General features: G+C 47.9%; 1 protein-coding gene across 2 annotated transcripts; it reads left to right on the forward strand.

Annotated features, from left to right (window-relative positions):
* The first annotated feature begins 7 nt into the window (after positions 1–7).
* On the forward strand, positions 8–8,928 carry MGME1 (mitochondrial genome maintenance exonuclease 1). 2 transcript variants are annotated; one of them, XM_007181839.3, is made up of 5 exons: positions 8–126; positions 1,376–1,953; positions 5,140–5,359; positions 8,106–8,238; positions 8,630–8,928. In XM_007181839.3, exons 2-5 carry the CDS (start codon positions 1,443–1,445, stop codon positions 8,789–8,791), a joined length of 1,026 nt encoding a protein of 341 aa, XP_007181901.2. In that variant the 5' UTR covers positions 8–126; positions 1,376–1,442; the 3' UTR covers positions 8,792–8,928. The 2 variants fall into 2 exon arrangements, with proteins under 2 accessions (XP_007181901.2, XP_007181900.2); XM_007181838.3 differs by lacking the exon at positions 8–126 and adding an exon at positions 158–287.
* Positions 8,929–24,873: the final 15,945 nt, after the last annotated feature.

A 24,873-nucleotide genomic window follows, 5' to 3' on the forward strand; every position in this document is an offset into this window, starting at 1 on the left:
CGTAAACGAGATCTCGTGAGAGAGAGAGAGAGAGAGAGACAGCGCGAGAGAGGGCGAGATTTGGAGGCGCCCGCGCTTCTGCGTGCGGGGAGGGTCTCCCCACGGATCGCTCGAGTGTCCACTGAGGTGCACGAGGGGCTAGGGGTGGGGCGTGAGCGCCGCAGTGCATGCTGGGGCCGCCGTGCCTGGGGCGGGGCCTAAGTCGGGAGCAAAGCGCGGGACCGACGAAAGTACCTGCTCGCGGGGTTGTCGCGCCCTGGGGCTAGCGGAGCGCGCCGGCTTCCGAGGTACCTCCCCTGCCGGCCCTCCCTAACCCTGACGCCCGCCCGAGGGGCCGCCGCCGTCCTGTCCCCGCCGGGGCTCCGCCTCCGCCGGAGCGGGGATCGGGCGGTGGGCCCTGCTGATGGCCTCTGGCCAGCTCAGGTCAATGGGGACCCTTCAGGAGCGCGAGTGCCGCGTCTTGAGCGGGCCGGGTCGCAGTGGTGCCCACCTTGGAGGGTGTGAGGGGTTAGATGAGAACTCTCCACGCAGGATACGTAGCAGAGAATCTGGTGTTTAGGGACGAGTGGAGGCACTGTTAACTCTGACTGTCGCCGCTCCTCCAGCGTCCTGTGTTTCTTTGTCTCACACACGCCTCCCTTCGTGGCCGGCACATGGCTCCATAGTTGGGGACATGTGGCCCCAAGCTGTCTACTACTTCACGTTTAACAAGTGCCGGTCCTTTAGAAATAGTTTTGTCCGAGTATTACCGAGTCCAAGCTCGGCTGGAGGACAAGCCAGTAAATTGACAGATGACCTGTTAGGGCAAAGTATAGCGACTTTATTCAGAAAGCCAGTAGCCAGAGAAGACGGTGGACTCGTGTCCCAAAGAACCATCTACCCCAGTTAGAGTTCAGGCTTCTTTTATTCTAAAAGGGGAGGGAGTGTGGCTGCTTGTTGCCCACTTCTTGGTGCCGGCATCCTTTGTTCTTACAAATGTCCACGCAGGTGTGGTCACAATGTTCCTATATACCTGCAACAAGATCGTTATTTTCTGTTCTGCAACTTTTTAATGTCTATATGATTGGAAAAGTGTTAATACCTTTAAAGGTCAGAGCCTTGAGAATGGGTTCTTCTGTGTATTTCCGGCTATAGGCAATGCACTTTTCCAAAAGGTGCAGAGCCGGAAAGACTAAGCCCCCTGCAACAGGGCACAAATGTTAGAGCTAAAGTAATAGATTCAGTATGGAGTCAGGTTTGTTTTCCTCTGTTAAACATGTCGAAAAAGTTTACCGAATACAATTTTAATGTGCAATATCATACTGTTGCAGCTTTCGCTTTGATGGTTCAAATATTTAACACATTTGATATCTAACACCACTTTTCTCTTTGATAGGAAAGCAAAAATTAAAAAGGTCCTCGACATTACAAGTATACTAGAGGGAAGTGAAAAAAATCTAAAGATGAAGGTATTTCAGACCATCTGCAGGCAGCTTAAAAGTTCAAAGGGGTTTTCTGTAGAACCAGCCCCCTGTGTGGTCTTCTCCACTTCCTCTTATTTGTGTGGCCGGAAGAAAAAAGTGAACCCTTATGAAGAAGTGGACCAAGAAAAGTACTCTGATTTAGTAAGGTCTGTCTTGTCATTCAGAGGCCATGCTCAGGCGCCACAGTCTTTGTTTGAGGAAGATGATTTACTCTATGGACCTGTGAGGAAGTGTAAGGCCCCAAAGCAAGAAGAAGCAGGAGTTCCACGAAACTGGTGTCCTCTCTTCAATCCAGAGAAAAGCGGAAAACCAAGTGCAACAAGTGATCCTACAATTCCTTTGAAAATCCCTTTGCAAAGGAATATGATACCAAGTGTGACCCGAATCCTTCAGCAGACCATGACCTCAGAACAGATTTCCTGTTTGGAGAGGTGGAAACGTCGGATGATTCTGGAACTGGGAGAGGATGGCTTTGCAGAATATACTTCAAGTAATTTTCTTAATCCTGATTCCATATGGTTATTATGTTTTCCAGAATACAGAGCACCAGTGTCAAAAGGATGAGTTGTGCTTTTTCTAATGTTAACTAGTGAGGAACTACTTTCAAATGATCATTAGTATTAACAGTATTTTTTATATATTAACTCACTTAATCCTCATGACAACCCTATGAAGCACAGATACTATTATCCCCATTTCACAGATAAAATTGAAGCACAGAGATCAAGTATTTTGACTAAAGATGTATGAAATTCATTTATTTTATAAGCTACAAACTTTAAGTATTAGAATTGCCTGTTTTGTTTGATTATGGGAGAGTCAGTCGCCTCATAATGGAATTCTAGTTGTTTGCTAGGCATTCTGTTCAGAATCTAGTAAATACCCCCTTGCTCTGCTTATCAGCAGAGACTGACTCATAAATTTAAAAACGGGCAATAAGCCAGAACATGTGATCTGTGTTTAGGTCTTAGTAAATTGAGATGATCAGATGTTCTTCATTAGGAACTGAGAATTGATAAACTTCAGCCTTCAACTCCTAACTCACTAACTTCTTAGACAAGTGAGGAGAATAGCTTTCTTAAAATATATTCCATTCAAAAGCAAGATGAAAGAAAAGACCAATGGTACAGGAGAATTAGCTGGTCCCCCATCAGGATTATAGTTGTTGAAGCTAAGTTTTACACTGAGCATTCCTTAGGCCATGCTTCCCAGAGAGCAGTACATGTACCCCTCGTGGTACACAAGCACTTAAATTTTTAATTTAAGAGCAATGCACTTATTTTGAGGCATCTTAGAAAAAACCTGTGTGTATGCATAACACATTAAACCTGTGGTCACGTGTTTTAAAGAAAAAATATTAAGTATTTAGGTGGCACTTGGACATGGCAAAAATGGTCAAGGCCGGAGCCCCATGTAAATTCCTCGGCTCCCTGGGGCAAGGACTATATGCAGGAGTTAATTGCCTTTTATTTTTATATAAATTTATTTATTTTATTTATTTTTGGCTGCGTTGGGTCTTCGTTGCTGCACGCGGGCTTTCTCTAGTTGCGGTGAGCGGGGGCTATTCTTCTTTGCGGTGCGCGGGCTTCTCATTGCGGTGGCTTCTCTTGTTGCGAAGCACGGGCTCTAGGCGCGCAGGCTTCAGTAGTTGTGGCACGTGGGCTCAGTAGTTGTGGCTTGAGGGCTCTAGAGCGAAGGCTCAGTAGTTGTGGCGCACGGGCTTCATTGCTCCACAGCATGTGGGATCTTCCCGGGCCAGGGCTCGAACCCGTGTTCCCTGCGTTGGCAGGCGGATTCTTAACCACTGCACCACCAGGGAAGTCCTACACTGACTTTTTTAATTCTAAAGTATCCATGCTGTCAGTCAGAATATAGGAGACTCATGGTTTTTTTTTTTTTAATACATTTTATTTACTGGGACTTGAAAACATTTCACTTTTATTCCTTTAATTTATTGAGTGAATACTCTGACTTGATGCTATCTGCAATAACTCTTGAATCTTTTAAGATTTATTTTCACAAGTTTAATCATGTTTAATGTTCTTAGCTTTACAATCCTAAGGGATTCTGTAACCCAGATCCCATGTGTGTTGCCCCTTACATATGAAGACCTTCCTGGGGTTAAGACTGCAGTGGGGAATGAGTTGTCTGTTTGCTTGGCTGTTGATAAACGAATTTTTTTCCCTCATGTTTTTAACATGTTTGTGTTCTGCTTCAGTAAAAGCTAGTCTGTAGATAAATACTGCTCTTCTTTTCCCTAGGTTTTAATTCCATAAGTCTTAAATTTGTAGGGCTTTTATGTGCTGATAAGTCCAATTAAGCCAAGTAAATTTGGAGTAGAATAACTTATTTCCTCAGTTGAATTTCACTTCACTTTCCAAGTAATTTCCCTGAAGCAATTCCATTTTTTGCCAATGGTAGAACTGACCTTTCAAAATCTTTGTAAAAAATACTTGACAAAGGTAATATGGTTTGACATTACCTCATTAGATGAGATGGTTTTCCTCGTTTTCTGTGGGTCTGTCTCCAAGCATGTATATCTCCTGCTCTGTTTCTGTGTGTATCTTACTGATGGTCCCTGAGTTTTCATCTCTCGCTCTGCTGTGTGAGGGACCAGAATGAACTTAGGCTCTGGTGCCAGGCCCCAGGCCCACATTGTGCTTTGAGGCAAATTAACAGCACTGCCTAGGCCTTCTTCATTAAAATGGGGGTGATGATCCTTATCTTGCCAGGTGGTTGTGTTTGAAAGTTAACAGTTTGAAAGCACCAAGGCCACTGCTTAGCACAGCAATACCCTCTTTTTTCTTTCTTTCTCTCCTTTATCAAGAGTCAAGTGAATATGTAGTGTTTCTTGCATTGTTGAATATGTTTGTGTCCTCTTTTCTTAAAAGTGTATGAGAAGGGACTTCCCTGGTGGTCCAGTGGTTAAGACTGCATGCTTCCATTTCAAGGGGCATGGGTTTGATCGCTGGTCAGGGAACCAAGAACCCACATGCTACATGGAGGCCAAAAAAAGAAAAAAAAAAAGTGTATGAGGAAAAAAAATTCAGGACAGAGCCACTGTCTTAGGCTGTTCTTGCCCTAAAAGAAAGTGCAGGAGAAGACGGTCATATATTTTCCTCCCCTCTGCCCCAAATCCCACAACATTAATTTGTGTGTGCCTTGATTTTCACTCTTTGCCAGTCACTAAGCCTGTTGGTAAAAGGATGCCTCCACCTATGTTCATAATTAAGATTTGGTTGTAAAAAGAACTGTAAACAAGCACAGTTCCCTAAATGTCTAATAACTATTTATCACAGCTAGTTAACTTACTGGTTACCTAAATTAAACGGACACTTAAATTCACACTTAAATTCTGTGTGAATTCACTAGGTGTGGTCCTGTAGCCCCCAGATCTTCAATTCTAGCTTTGACCTAATGCTACTAGAAATACTTCATTTTAATCTATTTTATTATCTAAGCTCTTCTAGTCCCTTTTGTTTTCAAAGTGCATTCTTAGTGTATTTCACAAGAGGCTGAAATATGGTGTCTTAGGGGTTGTCACTTAAAGGTAATTCATGTAATTTTTAATTTGATTGTTGAGAGTTTTATAGAGTATCTGTTCTTTAGTATTAGCTTTGTTTTGCGGTTTTTAGTTATTGCTGTTGTTTTCCTTTTCCCCTGATTTTCTTTTCAGACATGTTTTTACAAGGGAAACGGTTTCATGAAGCCTTGGAAAGCATACTGTCACCCCAGGGGAACTTAAAAGAGCCTGATGAAAATCTCCTCAAATCTGGCTACATCCAAAGTATCCAGCACGTTCTGAGAGATGTCAGTGGAGTGCAGGCTCTGGAAAGTGCTGTTAAACATGAGACCCTAAAGTATGTAGGTCTGCTGGACTGTGTAGCTGATTATCAGTAAGTATTCAATTTTTTACATCAAGTGTGGAGGTGAATTCATTCTGGGTGGGACACATGGTTCCCTTCCAATGCTAGTTTTTCCTTTTAATTCCTGCTTCAAGGTGTGGTCTCTGTAAAGTCACATCAGGTAAGAGCCATCTCATCCTTGTAAGTCTACATTCTGAAGTCAAAGTGTTTCGTGGAGAAAAGATACAACTTTCCAGTATCCCTAGGATGGCCTGTTTTCCAGCATGTTCCCCTCCCCTCCCCGCCCCACCCCAAGCAAAGTACCGGCCATAAGATCCAATTTGATTCCTGCATTTTCTTTCCTGTTTCCCTAAAAATAGCACCTTGATCTGTTGGCCCTGAAAATCAACTCTTTGCCTGGCTTCCAGGCAGTGTTTGACGTGGATAGGAACTCTGAGCTTAATAAAGCTTTCCGTGGCTTTTAAATTGCTGCTATGTTACTGTTTTCACCACTTACTCCAGATTTCAAGGGTAGATATAACCTGCAGATACCCCTATTCCAAAAAAAAGAAAAAAAAGAAAAAAGCATATGAGCGATACAACAGGATAAGGGGAAAATCTGTGAGTGAAACCCTTGGAACTCCAGTTAAAAGTTACTGGGCTCTGGAGACAGGCTGCCTGAGTTTGGTTTCTGGCTTTTCTTCTTAACCCTGGGCTACTTACTTGGCTTTGGGTTCTCTGTACCTCAATTTGTTTATTTGTAAAATAGGACAAATAATAGTACCTACCTCATAGGTTTGTTATAGAGGTTAAATGAGACATTCCCTGTACGGTACTTAAAATGCACACTATCTACTCAGTAAATGTTAGCAACATTATTTTGATCCTATTCTCTCTTGATCCTGTTCTCTCTTTTTAACTGCTGTTGGGTATGAATGAACCATATCTATTACCCTGTTGGGAGCACTCATGTTTTTCTGGTTTTTCAGTTACAAACTACAGCAATGACCGTGTCTCCTATTCTGTCGTGAGTTTCTCTCGGCAGGTGCACGGGTTCGTTGGTTTGTTTTGGTGAATGATATGTGAGGTTTGGATAAATTCCGTTGATCTGAAGTAGGCCTGGGCGTGAATACTTCTTAAATTTTCCAGGCACGTGTCACTTGCACCCAGGATAGCAAACCATTGCTCTATGGTACAGACCTAAAAGGGAAATTGCGGGGCCACAGGGAACGTGCGTTTTAACACTGTTTCATCATTTCAGCCTGCATTTCAAAATAAATTAGGCTGAGCAAAATAAATTAGCTCTTTTTATTTGTTAAAGAGCTGTTTGTGGACTGTCTCATTGCAATTTTAATTTGGGTTTATACTACTAAGTTTTTTTCCATGTTATTAAGTTCTAGAAGTTATAGTACATTGCTAGAAACAGTGGTACGTGGCAGAAGTCTTTACTGTAGGGTATTTTGATTTTTTTCAAGGGAGAGAACTAGGAATGGTAGTGCCCTGGGGTGCTGGGGCCCTCTCTTCATTTGCATAGATTGTCAAGCTCTACAGCAATAGAAAACAGTTATAAAGATGACATGTTACCTCTATACCTGCACCGTCCAGTAGAGTAGCCTTTAGCCATAGAAGACCATCATTAAGCATGTGACTGTGGCCAGTCCAAACAGAGGTATGCTGTAAATATACAAATTAGATTTCAATGACTTCGTACAAAAAGGAATGTAGAATATCTCATTAATAACTTTTTAATATTCATTATATATTGAAATGATATTTTGGATATGTTGGGTTAAATAAAATATTAAAATTTCACCTGTTTCTTTTTTTTTCTTTTTGGATGTAGCTACTAGAAAATTTTAAGTGATGTGTGTAGCTCGCATTTTATTTCTTTAGACGGTGCTATTCTAGACTTTATAGATTTTATAAATACCTTGCGTAAGTTGTAATCTAGGGCTACGGTGACAGGAAGGTAACTCTGTGCAAATCTCCCTCTAAACTGCTGATTTTGAAACTGAAGTGAGCAGATAGAGCCCTTTGAGAATCACTAGTTCTCAGTGCAGCTGCCCTGCGGCCCTTTTGACATCTGTGCTTGGCAAGTGTAAAATTCCACCGGGATGGGGTGGGGGTGGGGGATGTACTGGTTATTTAACTAAAAAAAAGTGGCAGGAATTTTTTTCTTTTCCCAATATCCCTAATAGTCAGTAATATCCCTACCCTGTGTGTAAACTTTTAGGACAGGGACCAGGTCTTCTTATTTGTATTTCTGCATATAGTTGGTGCCTGTTAAGTGTTGATGGATTTGAACTCCAGCTTTGGTTTCTGAGGCACCATGATGCTTAGTCCTTTACGATGGGGACTTTGCTACTGGTCTGTTGTGGTTCGTTCTGATAGACGTTTGAAGCCAAATCAACTAAGATAATAATAGTTTCAATTCCTTTGTCAACTGTTAAACCATGGAGGTCCAAAGAAACTTCTAGAAAGTTTAGAAGCTTGTGCTGGAGAAGTTGTTTCCCAGCACACGCACCTGGGCCCGCACCTGCAGCTCCCATGAGTGCACTTAGGAAGCATCTTCCATCATACCTCGTGGCTGACCTGAATGAGGGGCTCAGAGGAAAGAGAACGTCACACCTCTTCAACCCTAAGTAAAGCTCAGGAGAGCCGTCTTCTTGGAACGTGGGGAATAGAAGCAACAGTCATTGGGTGACAACTAGCAAACTATGTGTAAGAAGAGGTTTAGCCTAATAGCGTTTTAGTGTGAACTATTAACCTTCAAGGGCTTCCTTTGATTTCTCTTTAGGGGCAAGCTGTGTGTGATTGATTGGAAGACATCGGAGAAGCAAAAGCCTTTCATCCAAAATACATTTGACAACCCGCTGCAAGTCGTGGCTTATGTTGGTGCCGTAAACCATGACATCAACTACAGCTTTCAGGTCAGGACGCGGAGCCTCCGCTTACTTAAAGCTTTGCTCGATGCCGGGTTATAGCTCCTTCCCTCCTTAGGGTTTTATTCTGTTTGTAACCCACTGCTTACTCTGTTACTGTCCTTCTGCCACTTCAGAAAGCACTTTCCGCCTCTTGCTGGGCTTTTTGTGGTTGTTAATAGCTCTTTAAAGATCACAGTCCATTCTTTAGCGTCTTACCTCTCATCTCTGTGTTCTTGTGTATCCTGGGCCAGTCTTTCATCGACCCGTCTTAGGAATTGAGTTAGGAGCTGTTCCTGTAGATTGTTTTGTTCTGAGTGTGCCCTGGAGTAAGAAGGAAATGGACCTCAGCTCTGGTGCTGCTGTGGAGATGCTGGAATTGCCCTGTGTTCCTTCCTAGGTTCAGTGCGGCTTGATCGTGGTTGCCTACAAGGACGGGTCCCCTGCCCACCCGCATTTCATGGACGCAGAGCTCTGCTCCCAGTACTGGGCAAAGTGGCTTCTTCGACTGGAAGAATATACAAAGAAGGAAAAGAACCAGAATATTCAGAAACTAGTTTAAGGGCAGGAAGCTGTGTGGGAACGTTCAGGGCTTTCTCAAAGTTTGGGAACATGTATCGCTGTTTCCTGTGATCTGGAATGAGGTGCCACAGGGTCTGAGAGCTGCAGTAACACAAGCAGAACTAGTAATTTGTTGAAATTTATTGCAACCAAAAAGGCAAAGCCAGAAAAGTTAAATTTAAAGAGCTGGACTTGAGCACATAAAAAACCAGCTCTGCTACCTCTGGCTAGCATTTACCCGAAAGAAGGGCAAGCAACACTGGCACAGTGTTGGCGGCTCTTGGACCTCCATAGACCTTTCTGTGTCCCAGGCAAGACGCCCAGTCTTTGAACCGAGAGGTTCAGGGTGTGCAGAGCATTTCCCCCGGGCACGCCGTGGTGTGGGGTGGGGGGGGGAGGGCCGCGCGCACCCCTACGGTATGTGTGCAGTGAGAATTCGTATCAGCCAACTACTGCTGCCAGTGCCGGCTCCTAAAACTTGTTTTATGTATGTGGTTCCCTGTATTTCATTTGGGGGGAAAAGCTTCCATTTGACGTTTTTGAGAAATAAACATGATTCCTTAGCCTCAAGTAGACATTGCTCTCTGGACAGATGGAGCACCCACACCTTATCGTGGGCAGTGCCCCTTGGCATCCCACCAGATAACCCTCAGAAGCAGCCAGGCTCCAGACTGAGAATCGTAATTGTAGGTATTTTGATAGCTAGCTTCTGGTTTGAGTCAAGGGATTGTGTACATGGAGAAAATGTATTGTTTGTGGAATTTTCCAGCTGTGGGAAACAATAATAACATGTAATTTTTTCCTATGTTTGATAAGTAATAAAACTGACTAGTTGCCACTGGGTTCTGGAAACTTAATAAACGCCCACTACAGCCCTGGGGGAAGGCTCCCTGTTTTATGGAGTAGATTAGCATTTGAGTTACAGTTGCTGTCTTAAAATAGTAGGGCGCTACAAACACTTTTTTCCTTCATTAGCCATTAATTATAAGAAATAAAATACAAGATGTGATTAAGGAATGAGGCTTTTGGTTTTGCTTTTTATTTAAATTTGTGCATTTATAGGGTGATTTCACAAACCTGGAATTGTTTAGATTTTGTTTTTAAATTCAGAATTTTACCATTGACCCAGTAGCTCTGGAGCGTGTTGTATGTACATGCACACACGAAGGAGGTGCCCTTGACCACGGTCACCTCACACGGAAAGTAAGCTTCGGGTAGGAGGGGGGAGGATTGAGGGAGACCTGGTGTTGACTCCACACACCTCGCATATTTTTCAAGCAGCGTATATTCCTGTAGCCTGTAATTTCCAAAGTCAGAAATCAAGTGAGAGCATTCGGAGTTGTCCCAGCAGGTGTGGCCACTGCTCCACCAAGCCTCACCCTAGAGTTGGGGAGCCCAGACCCAGCAGGTTCTCTGGGCTTAAGATAAACACACCTTGGACCTGTCACTCAGTCCCAAGTCTCCCAAGCTGAGGTGGCGCGAATTGTTCCACGAAAGACCCTCAGTCCGACCGGGAAGTTGTGGTGGGAGTGAAAACAGTTAAGGCCCCCGGAGCTGCACGGGTTCCTCCCTGCATCCGCCGCACGCCTCAGGCTCAGCAGTGAAGGAGGCTCAGTCCCCCGAGCAGGGGAGGTCAACTGAAAAGAGCTTGTCTCACTACTACGGCAGAGGAGGAAGTTTCTCAAGGAGTCACAGCTCTTCCAGAACTACCGTGGGTGTTCCTAATATTTGGAACCACTTGTTCCCCTAAGCGATGTGGCATATTAAACTCCAGGGAAGGGAAACAGGATTTGCGACACGGAGAGATTATCCTCTAATCGAGGATAATTAAAGTATTTGTAAAAGGAAGTATAGATTGCTCTTCTGAGGAGGCCTTCTCACAGAAGTGCAGAACAGAGCCGAACCGTCCTGAGCTTTGAGGCAATCCGTTAGAGTCAAAGCTATCTACGCACCCAGCTATTCCACCTTTCCTCTGCAATTCTACACTTCTTTCCCCACCCCACCGCCCACCGGCTGTGTGGCTTGTGGGATCTTAGTTCCCCGACTAGGGATTGAACCCAGGCCCCGGCAGTGAAAGCACAAGAGTCCTAACCACTGGACTGCCAGGGAAGTCCCTACACATTCTTATTAATGCATTTGGCAGCTGGCAAAAGCTCCATGCTGGCACTAAAAACCAGTTTTCAATTTTTTTCCCCTCAGACCTGGCTTCTTGCTCAGAGCCATTAGCCCCCATTAATCTGGGAACATTAACCTCTATAAACCTTTCAGAGTTCTAGGAAAACTTGTCAACGAATGACCTATGGTTTCATATGTGTTGACCCTGGTCAATACAGGAGGCGGGTTAGTCATAAGTCATTGTGTTTCTAGGTAACCAATTTGCCTACAGCTTTAGAAGAAGTTGGAGGGGGGCAATTTGTTTTAATCACTGACCTTTCCACCTGAGCAATTAAACATTTGATTGTAACCTACCCTACCCTCCTCATACACACAAAAAGCAAAGCAAGGGAATAGTTGGAACTTTTATGTTTAAAGAAAAACCTCAGTTGTTTGGAGCTGGTGTCCTAAAGAGAAGCACTGTCTTAAACTAAACCAATCAATTACTAAGTAAAAGGCAGACTGACTCTCCCGGGCTCCCCCCCTTTCCCTCCATCCCTCTTTTCCAGGTTAGCAAAGATGTGCTGTGGCTGGAGGTCTAACCTACTGAACTCATGAGCTATTTAAACCCGAGGAGGGAGCCTGGGGGAATCTCTCTGGGGAGATACGCTGCCTGAGCAAAGGCTCCCCTGTTGCCTTGGCAGTCACAGCTGTCAGGTGTAAGAATTGCGTTCGTGAGGACTTCCCTGTGGTCCAGTGGGTAAGACTCCGCGCTCCCAGTGCAGGGGGCCCGGGTTAAATCCCTGGTCAAGGAACTAGATCGCACGTGCCTTAACTAAGATCCTGCATGCCGCAACTAAGACGCAGCGCAGCCAAATAAATAAATAAATATTTTAAAAAAGAAAAGAAATGTGTTTGTGAAGATCAATCATAAAATGCTATTCTTAGTTAGAGTAGGGTTTGAGGTTTTTCCCTTTTGCTGAAGAGGGAGGGAGGGAGAGAGAGACAGAGAAACAAGATAATAGACATTACAGATAAAAGCCCTTTTCCCTAATCCCACTTGCCTCTCCCCTGAGACAAACACCATCATAAACGGGGTGCGATATTTTGAGCGTATCCTTTTATAGTCTTACTACTTATACCTGTGCTGGTCGCCATGAATAACACACAGTTCTAATTTCTGTGTTTGGTTTTTACTGCTGTGTCTCAACATGAGTCTCTGAGATCATCCAGGTTGACCACCACTAAATCTAGCGCACGGCTCCCAAGCGCTCTGCCTTGTCCCCTTGTGGTTCACCGTCTCGCCCGTGGGCTGTTAGACCAACAGTGTTTCTCTGCTGCAGACGGTGCTTCAGTCAGCACCCCCACATGTGCCTGTTTCCTGGAACACAAGAGCCGTGTGCAGCGCAGTGGAAGCAGGGTGTGGGTTGTGGCTCTGCCACTTCCGAGCTCTGTGACCTTGGGCGAGTTACCTGACCTTTCTGTGGCTGATTTCTTCATTTGTAAATTGAGGGGAAATAATAGTACTTCTTAGAGTTGTAGGGGTTAAATGAGGCTTCGTGCCTGGTACACAGCAGGAACACAGTACATGTTGGCCATCCACGTCCTTATCAAGGGTGAGACCTGCCATGTCTGCCGGGTCCCAGGACGTGCAGGGCGTGAGCATCACTGCCCAGTCCCCCGACAACTGCGATGTCAGCTCACGTGCCCACCAGTGGCTGCTGAAACGTCCTGCTTTCCCTTACCTTCACTCACAAAAGGGTTTAAGACTTATTCCAACATAATGGGGTGAAAACAGTTATTTTTTACTTTTTAACTTCAACAGTGTTATTGCTTGAAAAAAATCTGCTTTAAAACACGATTGCTGGGCTTCCCTGGTGGCGCAGTGGTTAAGAACCCGCCTGCCAAGGCAGGGGACACGGGTTTGAGCCCTGGTCCGGGAAGATCCCACATGCCACGGAGCAACTAAGCCCGTGTGCCACAACTACTGAGCCTGCGCTCTAGAGCCCGCGAGCCACAACTACTGAGCCCGCGCACCTGGAGCCCATGCTCTGCAACAAGAGAAGCCACTGCAATGAGAAGTTTGCGCACCGCAACGAAGAGCAGCCCCCGCTGGACGCAATTAAACAGCCCACGCGCAGCAACCAAGACCCAACGCAGCCAAAAATAAATACATAAATAAATAAATTAATTTTAAAATACGGGATTGCCATCTAGTGGTGGGAGAAGTGGACTGCAGTTAGGGGCCTGGAGCCAAATGCGAGTGGACCCACGTATACCTCGGGATAAACTGGGCATTTTAGTCACTCACAGCTGGTTTGAATTGAAGCAACTGCGTGAGAGTTCGTCTCTTCTCCCCTTTTGAGGCGCCTTGTAATTTTGTCCTCACTTTTCCTGGTGCAGAGGCATGGAGACCCGTCTGCACAGCTCTGGATAGCATCTTCCAGCCAGTGGACTGGGTCGCTGGCTCAGAAAGGAGCAGGGAGGTAGATTAGGAACGAGGCTGTTTATAAAGTGGCGGGATTCTGTGGCTGCAGCCAGGCAGGCTTTCCTTGAGCGACCCTCATCCTCCAGGGGAGGAGGCTTAGGAACAGGTGGGCGTCAGGGATGTGCCCGCAAACTGCCTCCGAGGGCTGAGCTGAGCCCCAGTGAAACGTCCTTCCAAACCAGGGCCTTGGACTGTCTGCTGTGAAGAGTTCTAAGATCACAGCTGAGGAAGATGAGTGCATGAAAATGTTAGATACGGTTCATCAAAGACAGAGATACCTGTTAACAGATCTGTACAAAAATGTTCCACGGAAGATAAGGGTGTCAAAAAAGCAGTGTTGGCTTCCCTGGTGGCGCAGTGGTTGAGAGTCTGCCTGCCAATGCAGGGGACACGGGTTCGAGCCCTGGTCTGGGAAGATCCCACGTGCCGCGGAGCAGCTAGGCCCGTGAGCCACAATTACTGAGCCTGCGCGTCTGGAGCCTGTGCTCCGTAAGAAGAGAAGCCGCGATAATGAGAGGCCCGCGCACTGCGATGAAGAGCGGCCCCCACTTGCCGCAACTAGAGAAAGCCCTCGCACAGAAACGAAGACCCAACACAGCCAAAAATAAATAAATAAATTAATTAATTAAAAAAAAAAAAAAAGCAGTGTTGCTGAAATGTCATATAACATGTCTTTAAGTCAGTACTGTCACTAAATGAATGGGATAGTGAAAGTTAAAAAAAGAAAACAAAGTCTGGGCCTTCCCTGGTGGTCCAGTGGTTAAGAATCCACCTGCCAATGCTGGGAACATGGGTTCGATCCCTGGTCTGGGAAGATCCCACATGCTGCGGAGCAACTAAGCCTGTGTGCCACAACTACTGAGCCCGCACGCCACAACTACTGAAGCCCGCGTGTCTAGAGCCCATGCTCTGCAACAAGAGAAGCCACCACAATGAGAAGCCCGCGCACTGCAAAGAAGAGTAGCCCCCACGGGCTTCCCTGGTGGCGCAGTGGTTGAGAATCTGCCTGCTAATGCAGGGGACATGGGTTCGAGCCCTGGTCTGGGAAGATCCCACATGCCACGGAGCAACTGGGCCCGTGAGCCACAACTACTGAGCCTGCGCGTTTGGAGCCTGTGCCCCGCAACGGGAGGGGCCACGATAGTGAAAGGCCTGCGCACCGCGATGAAGAGTGGCCCCCGCTTGCCACAACTAGAGAAAGCCCTCGCTCGAAACGAAGACCCAACACAGCCAAAAATAAATAAATAAATAAATAAAAGTAGCTATTAAAAAAAAAAAAGTGCTGTGAATTGCACAAATTATTTAAAAAAAAAAAAAAAAGAGTAGCCCCCACTTGCTGCAACTAGAAAAAGCCCACGCTCAGCAACAAAGACCCAATGCAGCCAAAAAATAAAATAAATTTAAAAAAGAAAAGTAAAAGATTATTAAAAAAAAAAAAACTACTTCATAGGGTTTATATAAAGATTAGAAATAACAAATTTAAAGTCCCTGGCATATAACTGATACTCAATAGTAGCTGTTTTATTGTTATGAATAATGAAGACGTTTAATCTCTATTGGGTACGAGCATTTCCTAAACTTCAGTCACTCCTGTGCCACCACCAGGTCTTTTACTGTATGTGAGGGCCATTAGACAATTTTTTTTAAATAAATGTATTTATTTTATTTATCTTTGGCTGCATTGGGTCTTCGTCGCTGTGCGCGGGCTTTCTCTAGTTGTGGTGAGCAGGGGCTACTCTTCGTTGCGGTGCATGGGCTTAGTTGCTCCGCAGCATGTGGGATCTTCCCGGGCCAGGGCTCGAACCCGTGTCCCCTGCATTGGCAGGCGGATTCTTAACCACTGCGCCACCAGGGAAGTCCCCACCTAGACAATTATTTACACAATGTTTTTGTTTCAACAGGTTCACTCTTCTTATTTTAAGAAATTTATTTCAAAAGCAAACTGTATCTCACCACCATCTTGAAAAACAACTATGACTTGCTGTAAACAGAAGGCAACCGTAAAATAAATAAAACAAAAACAAAACAGTGCTATTCATTCTAACTCAGTTCCCTTGCTTTCCGAAGGCCAAATCTGTGGCCTGCGTCCTCTTGGTTAAAGAGGGTATTCGAGCAAAAGAAGGGCCAAAAGCTACAGCCTACAGCGGTTTTCTTCTCAATACAGAGAGAAAAGAGGCCTTTTTCACTGCGTGCTCGTGTTATTTAGAGCAGCACATGGGCAGCACACAAAATGGTCTCAAGCCGTCTGGGAAATGCTGAGGCCTGTTTAGCCCCCTCCCACCCTCGTGACGGCCCTTGGGCCTCTGGGGGGCTCTAAAACGAGGGAGGCACATGGGACGAGGACCCGGGTGTGCCTCCTGGACTTGCCACGTCCTGGCTACTTCACCTCGGGCCCATCCGTTGGCATTTGGGAAACCTTGGTTTCCCAAAGCTAATAACTTCTTACCTGCCTTACGGAGTGGCTGTAAGAACCGATCATGAGCATGTATGTCACTTTGCTTCTTCATCTGTAAGCTACTGTGTAAACAGAGCAGGTCATAAGGATATTCCCTGAGACCAGGCATGAAGAAGTGGGCGCAAGGAAGGGACGGTCTGCTCCTTAACCACTGGCACAGGTGACAAAGCGTGGGCACACTCCCCACCCGTGTGGTCTTAAAAGCAAGGAGCCAGCCAGACGGGACTTGGGCAAGGAGGCAGGGCCGGGGGCCTCTCCGACCACTTCCAATGCCAGGACCCTCTGATTGGTCACCAGGGCCACTGGGCTGCTGTCTCTCCCCACCTGGCACCAAAGGTGTCACCCTGGGATGTGGGGATGCCTGAGCCCAGCCCCCTTTGCTGAATGCCTGGGGGAGCAAGTATCCCAGCCATCCAGCCTCACAGAAGGCAGCCGCCACGTGAGGCAGAGACCCTGTGAGCGGCTGACCACGCACGCATGACCCTGAACTTCATGCGGCTGTCCAGAGCTGGCTCACGTCCCCTGCCCTGCAGAGCTCCTCACTGCCCTCTGTGGTCTGCCTCCCGCGGCGTCTGAGCCAGGCCTCTGCGTTAGTGTTCACCTTGTCTGCTCATACAGCCACTGCCCCCACTAGATGGTTTGTGTTTCTTCTGCCCCCAGGTCTGGCACCACACCTCCCCTGCAGCGGACGCACAGGCAGTGCTGGTCGGTGTAGCAAACCCTGCCTCGCCCTGTCCACGTCCCCTCAGCGCTCGCTGTTCCAAACCATGGTGCAATGGGCCGTGTCCCCTCAAACTTGTATGTTGAAGCCTCAATCCCAACGTGATGGTGTTTGGAAGTGGGGCCTTTGGCAGGCGATTAGGTCATGAGGGTGGAGCCCTCATGATGGAATTAGTGGCCTTACAGGAAGAAGAGCTGGCTTGCTTTTCTCCTGCCATGTGAGGACACAACGAGAATTTGGCGAGAATTTGTCTGCAACCCGGAAAAGGACCCTCACTAGAACCCAACCATGCTACCACGCTGATCTTGGACTTGCAGCCTCCAGAACTGTGAGAAATACATCTCTGTTGTTTCTAAGCTACCCTATTTATGGTACTTTGTTGTACCAGCCCGAGCTGACTAAGGCATCTTAGTAAGAACCTGAGAACTTCTGCCTGGAGGTTTCGTCGGGCTGCAGGCAGACCGAATTCCACGAGGGTAACGCCCGGGGGTCCACCCTCAGCCAGTGGAGCACAGGAGGTGGCGGATGAAGAGCCCAGCTTCCCTACCCCTTGGGGTGCCCTGAGCCCCCCAGTGGGGCTGAGGCCCGGTTGCCCACAGCGGTAACCTGCTCCCGGTTAACCCCGGGCTTTCTTCTCTTGTGTTTCACTTCCCCACAACCACCTCACACTTCCTGGGGGCAAATAAGCCACTGTCTCAGGTCTGCTGCCGGGTCAATCCGTGAGTTAGTTGGTCGACTGGATGAATGGACAAGGACGCTTAGCAGCACAGGACATGGAAGCAGCTCGCACGGCGTCCCCAGCGCAGGCTGCTGCTCCCAAGGCACGTCCAGACTCCACTGGGCACGTGCACAGCCAACAGCTCGGGCACAGGAGCAGCACTTCCCAGCTGTCCTCACCAGCCTGCTAGCTGTCATCCCATCCATCTGCTGTCCCCACGAAACACTCCCCCACGTCAGCTAAAATGGTGCACTGGGCTTGGAATCCGATGAGAAAACGTCAGGCGGATGGCATCAAGGAGAGACCCGAAATAGCAACTGTGTGGACCGTGGTGGCAGCCGCAGGACTCAGGCCCTCTGCAGAGGAGGCCGGACTCTGGGGCCCGGGAGGCCTCTCCAGGGGATTATTCCGTGGCAGGGTGTGCGGGGCGGGCCTCGGGAGGCGTGAGCAGCCCTCCGTGTATCTCCTACCTGGTACCTGGCGCCTGGCACCTCCGCCCCTTCCTCTGGCTGGCTTCCCATCACCTACTGCTTCTTGTCCCCTCTTTGGGAACACAGGGCATTCTCCAAACACACAACTGGATTCGTTTAAAGTGGCTGTTTTATTTTTAAATGTTTATCTATTAGTTTCCCAAGCAGTCTTCCATGTAGCAGGAGTTCAATAAAAATGTGCAGATTCTCATGCCTAAGGTCAGTTACAGGAGGTACTCACAGAACAGTGTGTGCCCTTATGAGCTGGGGATTGGATTTTTTTTTCTTAGAGGAAAAGGGTCATTCTAAAACCAAGGCCATTTTGATCTCAGAAGAGTGGATACTTATCCACTCATCCATTCAATAAGTATGTATGGAGGGCTTGTTAGGAACCAGGCACTGTCCTCAGCTCCAGGGATAAAGCCGTGAGCAGAGCGAACAAAATTCCCACCTCATGGAGATGGCAGGGCAGTGGGAGAGATGGATAGTAAACAAATGCATGTATAAATGTCAGGAAATTTAAGTGCTGTGAAGAAAAATAATGCAGAAGAAAGGAAATAGAGACAGAGGCTGCAATTTGAGTGGGTGGCCAGGGGCAGGGTTCCAGTTATTTGCAGCTGCCTCAAAACTAAGTGATGAAAACAGCAATCAATTTATTATCGTTCAAGATTCTGTGGACTGACTGGGCTCAGCTGGGTGGTTCTTCTGCCACCCCCACCCACCCCCGTGGAGTTTCGCTGGGGCTACAGTCATCTGAGGCTTCCCTGGGTGGGAACAACCAGGGTGATTCCTTCACACATCTGTGTCCTGGCAGGATGGCAAGAAGCCCAGGCTCTGCTGGGATGTCAGGAGAACCGGGCCCCTCTCTCTCTGTGCAGTCTCAGGGCTGTTCCCTCTCTGGGTGGCCTGTCCATGTGGCCTTTCCCACAGCCTTTCCAGCAGGGTAGTCGGACTTCTTACGTGGCAGCTCAGGGCTCCCCAAATTCAAAGGCAGAAGCTGCCAGGCCATCTTCAGGCTTAGGCCTGGAGTAGCACAGCATCACCTCTGACACACAGTGTTGGTTAGTGTCACGGGGCCAACACAGATTCGGCGTGGGAGGGGGCTGCACAGGGGACAGAGCACTGGGGGCCGGCCACCCAGAAGGCCTCATTGATTGTGCAACATTCGAGCAGAGACCAGAATAAAGTGAAGGAGGGAGACATGTGGCAGTCGAGGGCGTGCAAAGGCCCCGAGGCAGGACTGTGCCTGGGGTGTGAGAGGAAAGCAGAGTCACCGAGGCTGGAGCTGAGCGCTGGGCCACGAGGTCAGGGGGCAGCCTGCGGGCCACAGAAGGGGAGCAGGGAGTTGACCTCGGCGTGACAGGAAGCACCGGACATGCCATGACCCACAACAGTCATGCGATCTCGATGCTGCTGGATCCCGAGCTTTTGGGTGCAGACTCCCCGTCATCTTCTCACCAAGGCCCAGGACCACCTGTTTCACCCACAGCCCCCCCACCACCCGGCTCTCACAGGCACCTTCTCTGCTGGGTGACTCCACAGCACTGAGCGCCCCCTACATGCTTCATGTTTCACTAATTTATCTATGTCCTACCTTCTGTAAATCAAAATGTACTGTAAACAAACAGGCAGGGTTTTTTGCCTGCTTTGTCTGTAGGCCCACGACTAATACTTGTTGTACGAGTGAACTAATGGGTCACTCCCTGCAGCCCCCCACGCCGGGTCTAACACGACATTTGAGACGCGTGGGGTGGGGCTGCCTAGTGAACAACATAATTAAGTTGGCAGCAGAATAACTTTTTTTTTTAACATCGTTATTGAGGTATAATTGCTTTACACTGTTGTGTTAGTTGCTGCTGTATAACCAAGTGAATCAGAATAACTTTTACAGTTCACTCCACTTATCCAAAAGTCACCTTCCAGGAAGCAATTATCCAGGGAAAATGAAGAAGTAAGGAAAGCAGCCTAAACAGGGACCAAAGGTCACAGGACAGCCCCCGCGTCACCTGTGATTCCAGGGTGCCCCGCGAGCCGGTCATCAGACAAGTCCTGGATGAAAGCAGGAGGCGCGGTGAGAGGACAAGGAGAAAGTGACGGCCGGGGGAGGGCAGATGCTTCATGCAGCGGCAGGTGGGACAGCCTGGGCTGCAGGGCGCGGGAACAAGCAGCCCGTGGGCCACAGCGCCTCGCCAAGCCTTGCACACAAACGGTGTGACCGCAGGCGACGTTTATAAAGTGACCAGGTCACTCGTAACAGATCGGATTGTGTTCAGTCCTTCGTTTAAGATGAGGAAATACACACAACTGAGAAAGATTTTCGTTCAAAGGGATGAGCAGGTGCCCACGGGTGACGGAAAACACCCGCGAAGGTGCACCCGCCCCACTGCCTCCACCGCGTCCCTCCTGTCCGATGACGGCTCCTTTTCAGTCCCCATCACTTGGGTCCCCCCTTCACTCCCTAACCTCCACGCCGGCGTGCCCACGTGCCCACGGTGCTTCTCTTCGCTGAAAGGACAGCATCCAGCCTTGTGGCTTCTCGCTCTCTCCGGCGAGGCTCAGGTTCCCATCTCCACCTCCGGCCTCAGGAGGGAGCTCCCACCTTCCCAGACAACGTGGATGGCTCATTGCCAACATCAGCAACTTGAAAAGCTCAAAACCGGAACTGTTGACCCCACCCCTCCCCGACCCAGCTCCTCACGCTTGGTCGTCCCCACCTCAGTAAACGGCACTGCGCCGCTTGCACAAAAACTCTGGAGCCATCCTTGACTCCTCTCTCTTTCTCATCACCGGGGTGATGATCGTGTCGTTCATACATACACTGGAACTGCCCCAGACAAAGAAAGATGTATGGTCTGTCGATAACCCACGTCCAATTCATCAACAAACCCCGTTAGCACTACTTTCAAAAACATATCCGGCATCTGGACGTTCCTGCCACCTCCTCCACCATCACCCTGGTCCAAACGTTCCTTGTGTCCTGCCTTTATTTCTGCAGTGGCCTCCTAGCTGGCCTCCCCACCTCCACCCAGGCCTCCCACCTCCAAATCTGTTCCTACAGCAGCCGCAGCCAGTCTGCTCAAACCTAAGTGAGATCTTGTTACTCTCAATGGTTTCCTGATTGATTCAGAAGAAAAGCTGACGTCTTCACGACGGCCTGCAGTGGCCACCTGCTGCCCCCAACCTCCCTGACCTGTCGACACTCGCCCCAGCTCTCCTCACCCCCTGCTCTCAGGCCGCACGCACCCCTGCTTCCCGGCCTCGGCCTTTGCTCTTCCCTGTGCCCTCACTTCTTCCAGGCCACACGTCCCTGCCCCCCCCAAAACAAAACACCAACACTCCCCACCTGTCCGTCTGCCTGACCGTCCTGGTCCCAGCCTCCTTGCCGTAGGTGGCAGATTCCATTTTCTAAAAAGGGCCGTAGCAACATGGATGGTTCCCATAAGCTCTTGTAGAACCACTCCTCCCATCAAAAGGGAGACTCATTTCCCTCCCCTCAATGTGAACCAGCCTTAGGGACTCGCTTCTGACATAAAATGCGGCAGAAGTGACCCTGCAGGACTCCGGAGGCTTCAGAGCACGCCCCTGGGAACCCACCACGTTGGAGGAAACCCACAGAGAGACCCCGTAAGGAGACGCCCACAGGGAGGGGAATCCAGACCCCAGGCGACAGCCAGCATCGGCCCCCAGATGCACGAGTGAACGAGCCCTCAGACAGTCCACAGGCCCAGACGCCCCGGAGCAGAGGAGAGCCATCCCCTCTGCCCCTGTGCTGTGCCCTGCCCCAGTGCCTGCCCCAGAGAGCCCCGAAGTTTTGACACAGTTTTTATAGCCATAGTAACTGGAACACCAAATTTGATTTTTTCTATACTAGTTAACATAGGCGAATTCCCTGGCGGTCCAGTGGTTAGGACTCAGTGCTTTCACTGCCCTGGGCCTGGATTCAACCCCTGCTTGGGGAACTAAGATCCCACAAGCTGCACAGTGCAGCCAAAAACACCAAAAAAAAAACAAAAAACAAACCAAAAAAACACATAGTCTATATTTGCTTATTTCATATCTGTCTCCCCCCAGGAGAATGGGGGCTCCCGGAGAGCAAGGACTTGGGTCCATTTCTTCCAGCCTCAGTATTTAGAAAAGTACCGAACACACAGTGGGCACTCAGTTAATATTCGCTGAACAAATGAATCTCTGCTAATTAAAGAAAACCGCTCCTCACTATAATTTGCAATACCTTCTGCTGAAGCATAAGACCTTTTCCTGAAGACAGTGTTTTCTGGTGTGTTTTGGACCAGCTCCCTGTTAAAAAATATCTCTTGTCAGCCATCTGGAAAACGATAAAGTTGGATCCATACCTCCCACTATACGCCAGGAAATAGTCCAAATGGATCAAAGATTTATACGTGATAAAATGAAACCGTTAAAGTCCTAGAAAAAAGCATGACAGGATTCCGGTACAACCTTGGAGTGGGAAGGCCTTTCTAAGTATGACTCGGTCTCCAGCAGCCATAAAAGAAAAAGGTGGATCAATTCAAACTACATAAACATCACAAAACTTCTGCTTGGCCCAAAAAAACAAAAAACAAAAAACAAAACAAAAAAAAACAGCATGAGCAAAATTGAAGAATAAATGACAATGATCTGGGAGAAAACCAGCAACTTCGACCACAAAGAACAAAACTTCCCGATATATTCAAAACAAACAAATTCCTACAGGTTGGGCAGAAAAAAAGACCAACCACCCCACAGAAAAATGGGCATTCGGGCAGCTCCCAGGAAAAGGAACTACAAACAGCCCTTAATCACATGAAAAGCCATGTAACCTCTTTCTCTCACACAGAATAAGAAAAACGTAAAACAAAATTACACTGAGAAACTATTTCTCCCCTATCAGATTGGTCCAAATCCCAAACCATGGCAATATAAGGTCAGTAGGGTGGTGGGGAGAAGGGCCGTCTCACACTTTGTTGGTGGGACTGCTAATCAAATTGGTACATCTCCATGCTGGGGAATTGGGCCATATTGATCAATGTTATGGCAGGTCCACCCTTAGCCCTAACAATTGCATTTCTGGGAATTTATCCCACAGATATGTCTGCACATATGTAAAATCACATATGTACAGAGTTACTCACTGTAGCATTCTTCGTAGTAGCAAAACTTTGGAAACAACATAAATGTCCATCAGTAGAAGATAGATAACCTAAGTTATGGTACATCCATACAATACAATAATAGATAGCTATAAAGAAGAATGAGATCACTTTTTTGTACTACTATGGAAAGAGCTACTAGATGTATTATTAGAAGAAAAATAGGGAGGGGAAGGATAAATTAGGAGTTTGGGGTTAGCAGACACAAACTACTATATATAAAATAGATAAACAACAAGGTCCTATTGTATAGCACAGGGAACTATATTCAATATCTTTTAATGAACTGTAATGGAAAAGAATATGAAAAAGAATATATATGTATAACTGAATCACTTTGCTGTACACCAGAAACCAACACAACATTGTAAATGAACTATATTTCAATAAAAAAAAGAAAATTCAAAAAAGAAAAATGCAAGGTTCCAAAGAGTATGCCTAATGCTATACGTTAATTTTAAAAACAGCAGTGGAGAACAAGGACACATATATTCCTATTTGCTTCTATACGAGTAAAGAAACTCAAGAAAGGTACACGAGAAGCTAAGAGTGGCTGAGGATGATGGTAGAGGAGGTTTGGTAGAGGAGGAACGAATTTGGGGGGAAGACCTTTCTCCGCATACATTTAAAAACATTTTTTATTTCCCCCCCAAACACCACATAATTTGCAATAAGTGATTCACTCCTTTAGCTCCCAAAGAGGGCCCTTATCAAAGTATAACTATTGGACCTCAATCTCCTTCACCCCTAAGAATCCACTCCTGTGATTTCTCCCTCCCTCACCCTGGAAGCCTCCACGTGAACCACCCCCAGGTTCCAAAAGGGTTGGCTGCTGAACAGCCGGTGGTCCTGCCTTCCCCCTCACCCCCCAGGGATGAGCCACAGCCAATGGCCGGCCCCTGGCCTCGCGGTGGGACACTGTCCATGACACCTCACACTCCAGAGCTCCCCCTGGGATCGGGCTGAGGCTAGACTCCAGCGGAACCCACAGCCTTGCCTGGTTTCTCTCTGTTGTCACTTGCATCCCTCACCTCCTTATTGGTTTCTCCTGAGAGCCTCCCCCAGTAAATCACGTACCCTAGATTCCCTGTCTCAGACTGCCTCAAGGAACCCAACCTAAGACGTCAACCAAATAAAGCACATGGGTTGATAACAGATCCCTCTCTCTGAAACAAACCACCAGGGGCACTGCTGACGAGCACAAGAATCAGTTTCCATACTAGGTGCTGACCTAACACCAACCAAAAGCAAAGGCGTTGCTGGGTGGACTTCGTACAGGCTAGTAGATGGTTTCCAATGAGGGACAGAAGATATTGACAACAGCTCATCCATCTCCACCCTCAACACTTACAGACTTAAGGTTCCAGGGCTGCCAACCTGAGAACCAGTGCCCTAAATCATGACCCTGGACACGGTAGCTGGATTTCCTGACAACTGGCTGAGAGCAGGACAAACAAACAGGGTTGGGAGGAGGAGGGGGGTCAGAGGCTCGGGTGGTCGTCAGCTGGCTTTGCCTGCCACGCCAGAGACCGCGAGTTGCTCCCGTAATCCGTCCCCCGCTCTGGCATACAAGAGCCTGTGGCTGAGAAGCTGCATTTTTCTGCCCCCCAGGTAATGTGGCAAAATCCTCACCCTGCAATGTGAGTGGAAGGGCTGTGTGCTGCATCTGGCCAGCAGCTTCAGAGGGTGGGTGTGACCCGTCCACACCTGCACCAGACCCAGGGCCGCCCCACCCAGGTCCCCTCAGCATTTGCAGTATGTGGCTGGTATATAAGATTGCTCACGGCCAAGCCCTTGAACTCTGCCTGAGGGCTTTTCCTGGCACAGGAAGCATGCCTGGCCAGCGCATAGGGCAGGTTGGAAGCACCCAGAAATGAATGCCCCCAATGCCAGCACCCTCAACCAAACCCCCAGGCGTGGGGAGCTAGTGGACCATGGCTTGCTATGCCCCTCCCATGGGGGAACTGTCTCCCAGCAATCCCCTCTC

Source organism: Balaenoptera acutorostrata, chromosome 15 (assembly GCF_949987535.1).
Source record: "Balaenoptera acutorostrata chromosome 15, mBalAcu1.1, whole genome shotgun sequence".
Lineage (NCBI taxonomy): Eukaryota > Metazoa > Chordata > Mammalia > Artiodactyla > Balaenopteridae > Balaenoptera > Balaenoptera acutorostrata.

Coding starts and splice junctions, on each gene's coding strand:
- MGME1 (XM_007181839.3), top strand. CDS start 1,443: ATGAAGGTATTTCAGACCATCTGCAGGCAGCTTAAAAGTTCAAAGGGG. Junction 5,360..8,105: donor GACTGTGTAGCTGATTATCA/GTAAGTATTCAA, acceptor ATTTCTCTTTAG/GGGCAAGCTGTGTGTGATTG. Junction 8,239..8,629: donor ACATCAACTACAGCTTTCAG/GTCAGGACGCGG, acceptor GTTCCTTCCTAG/GTTCAGTGCGGCTTGATCGT.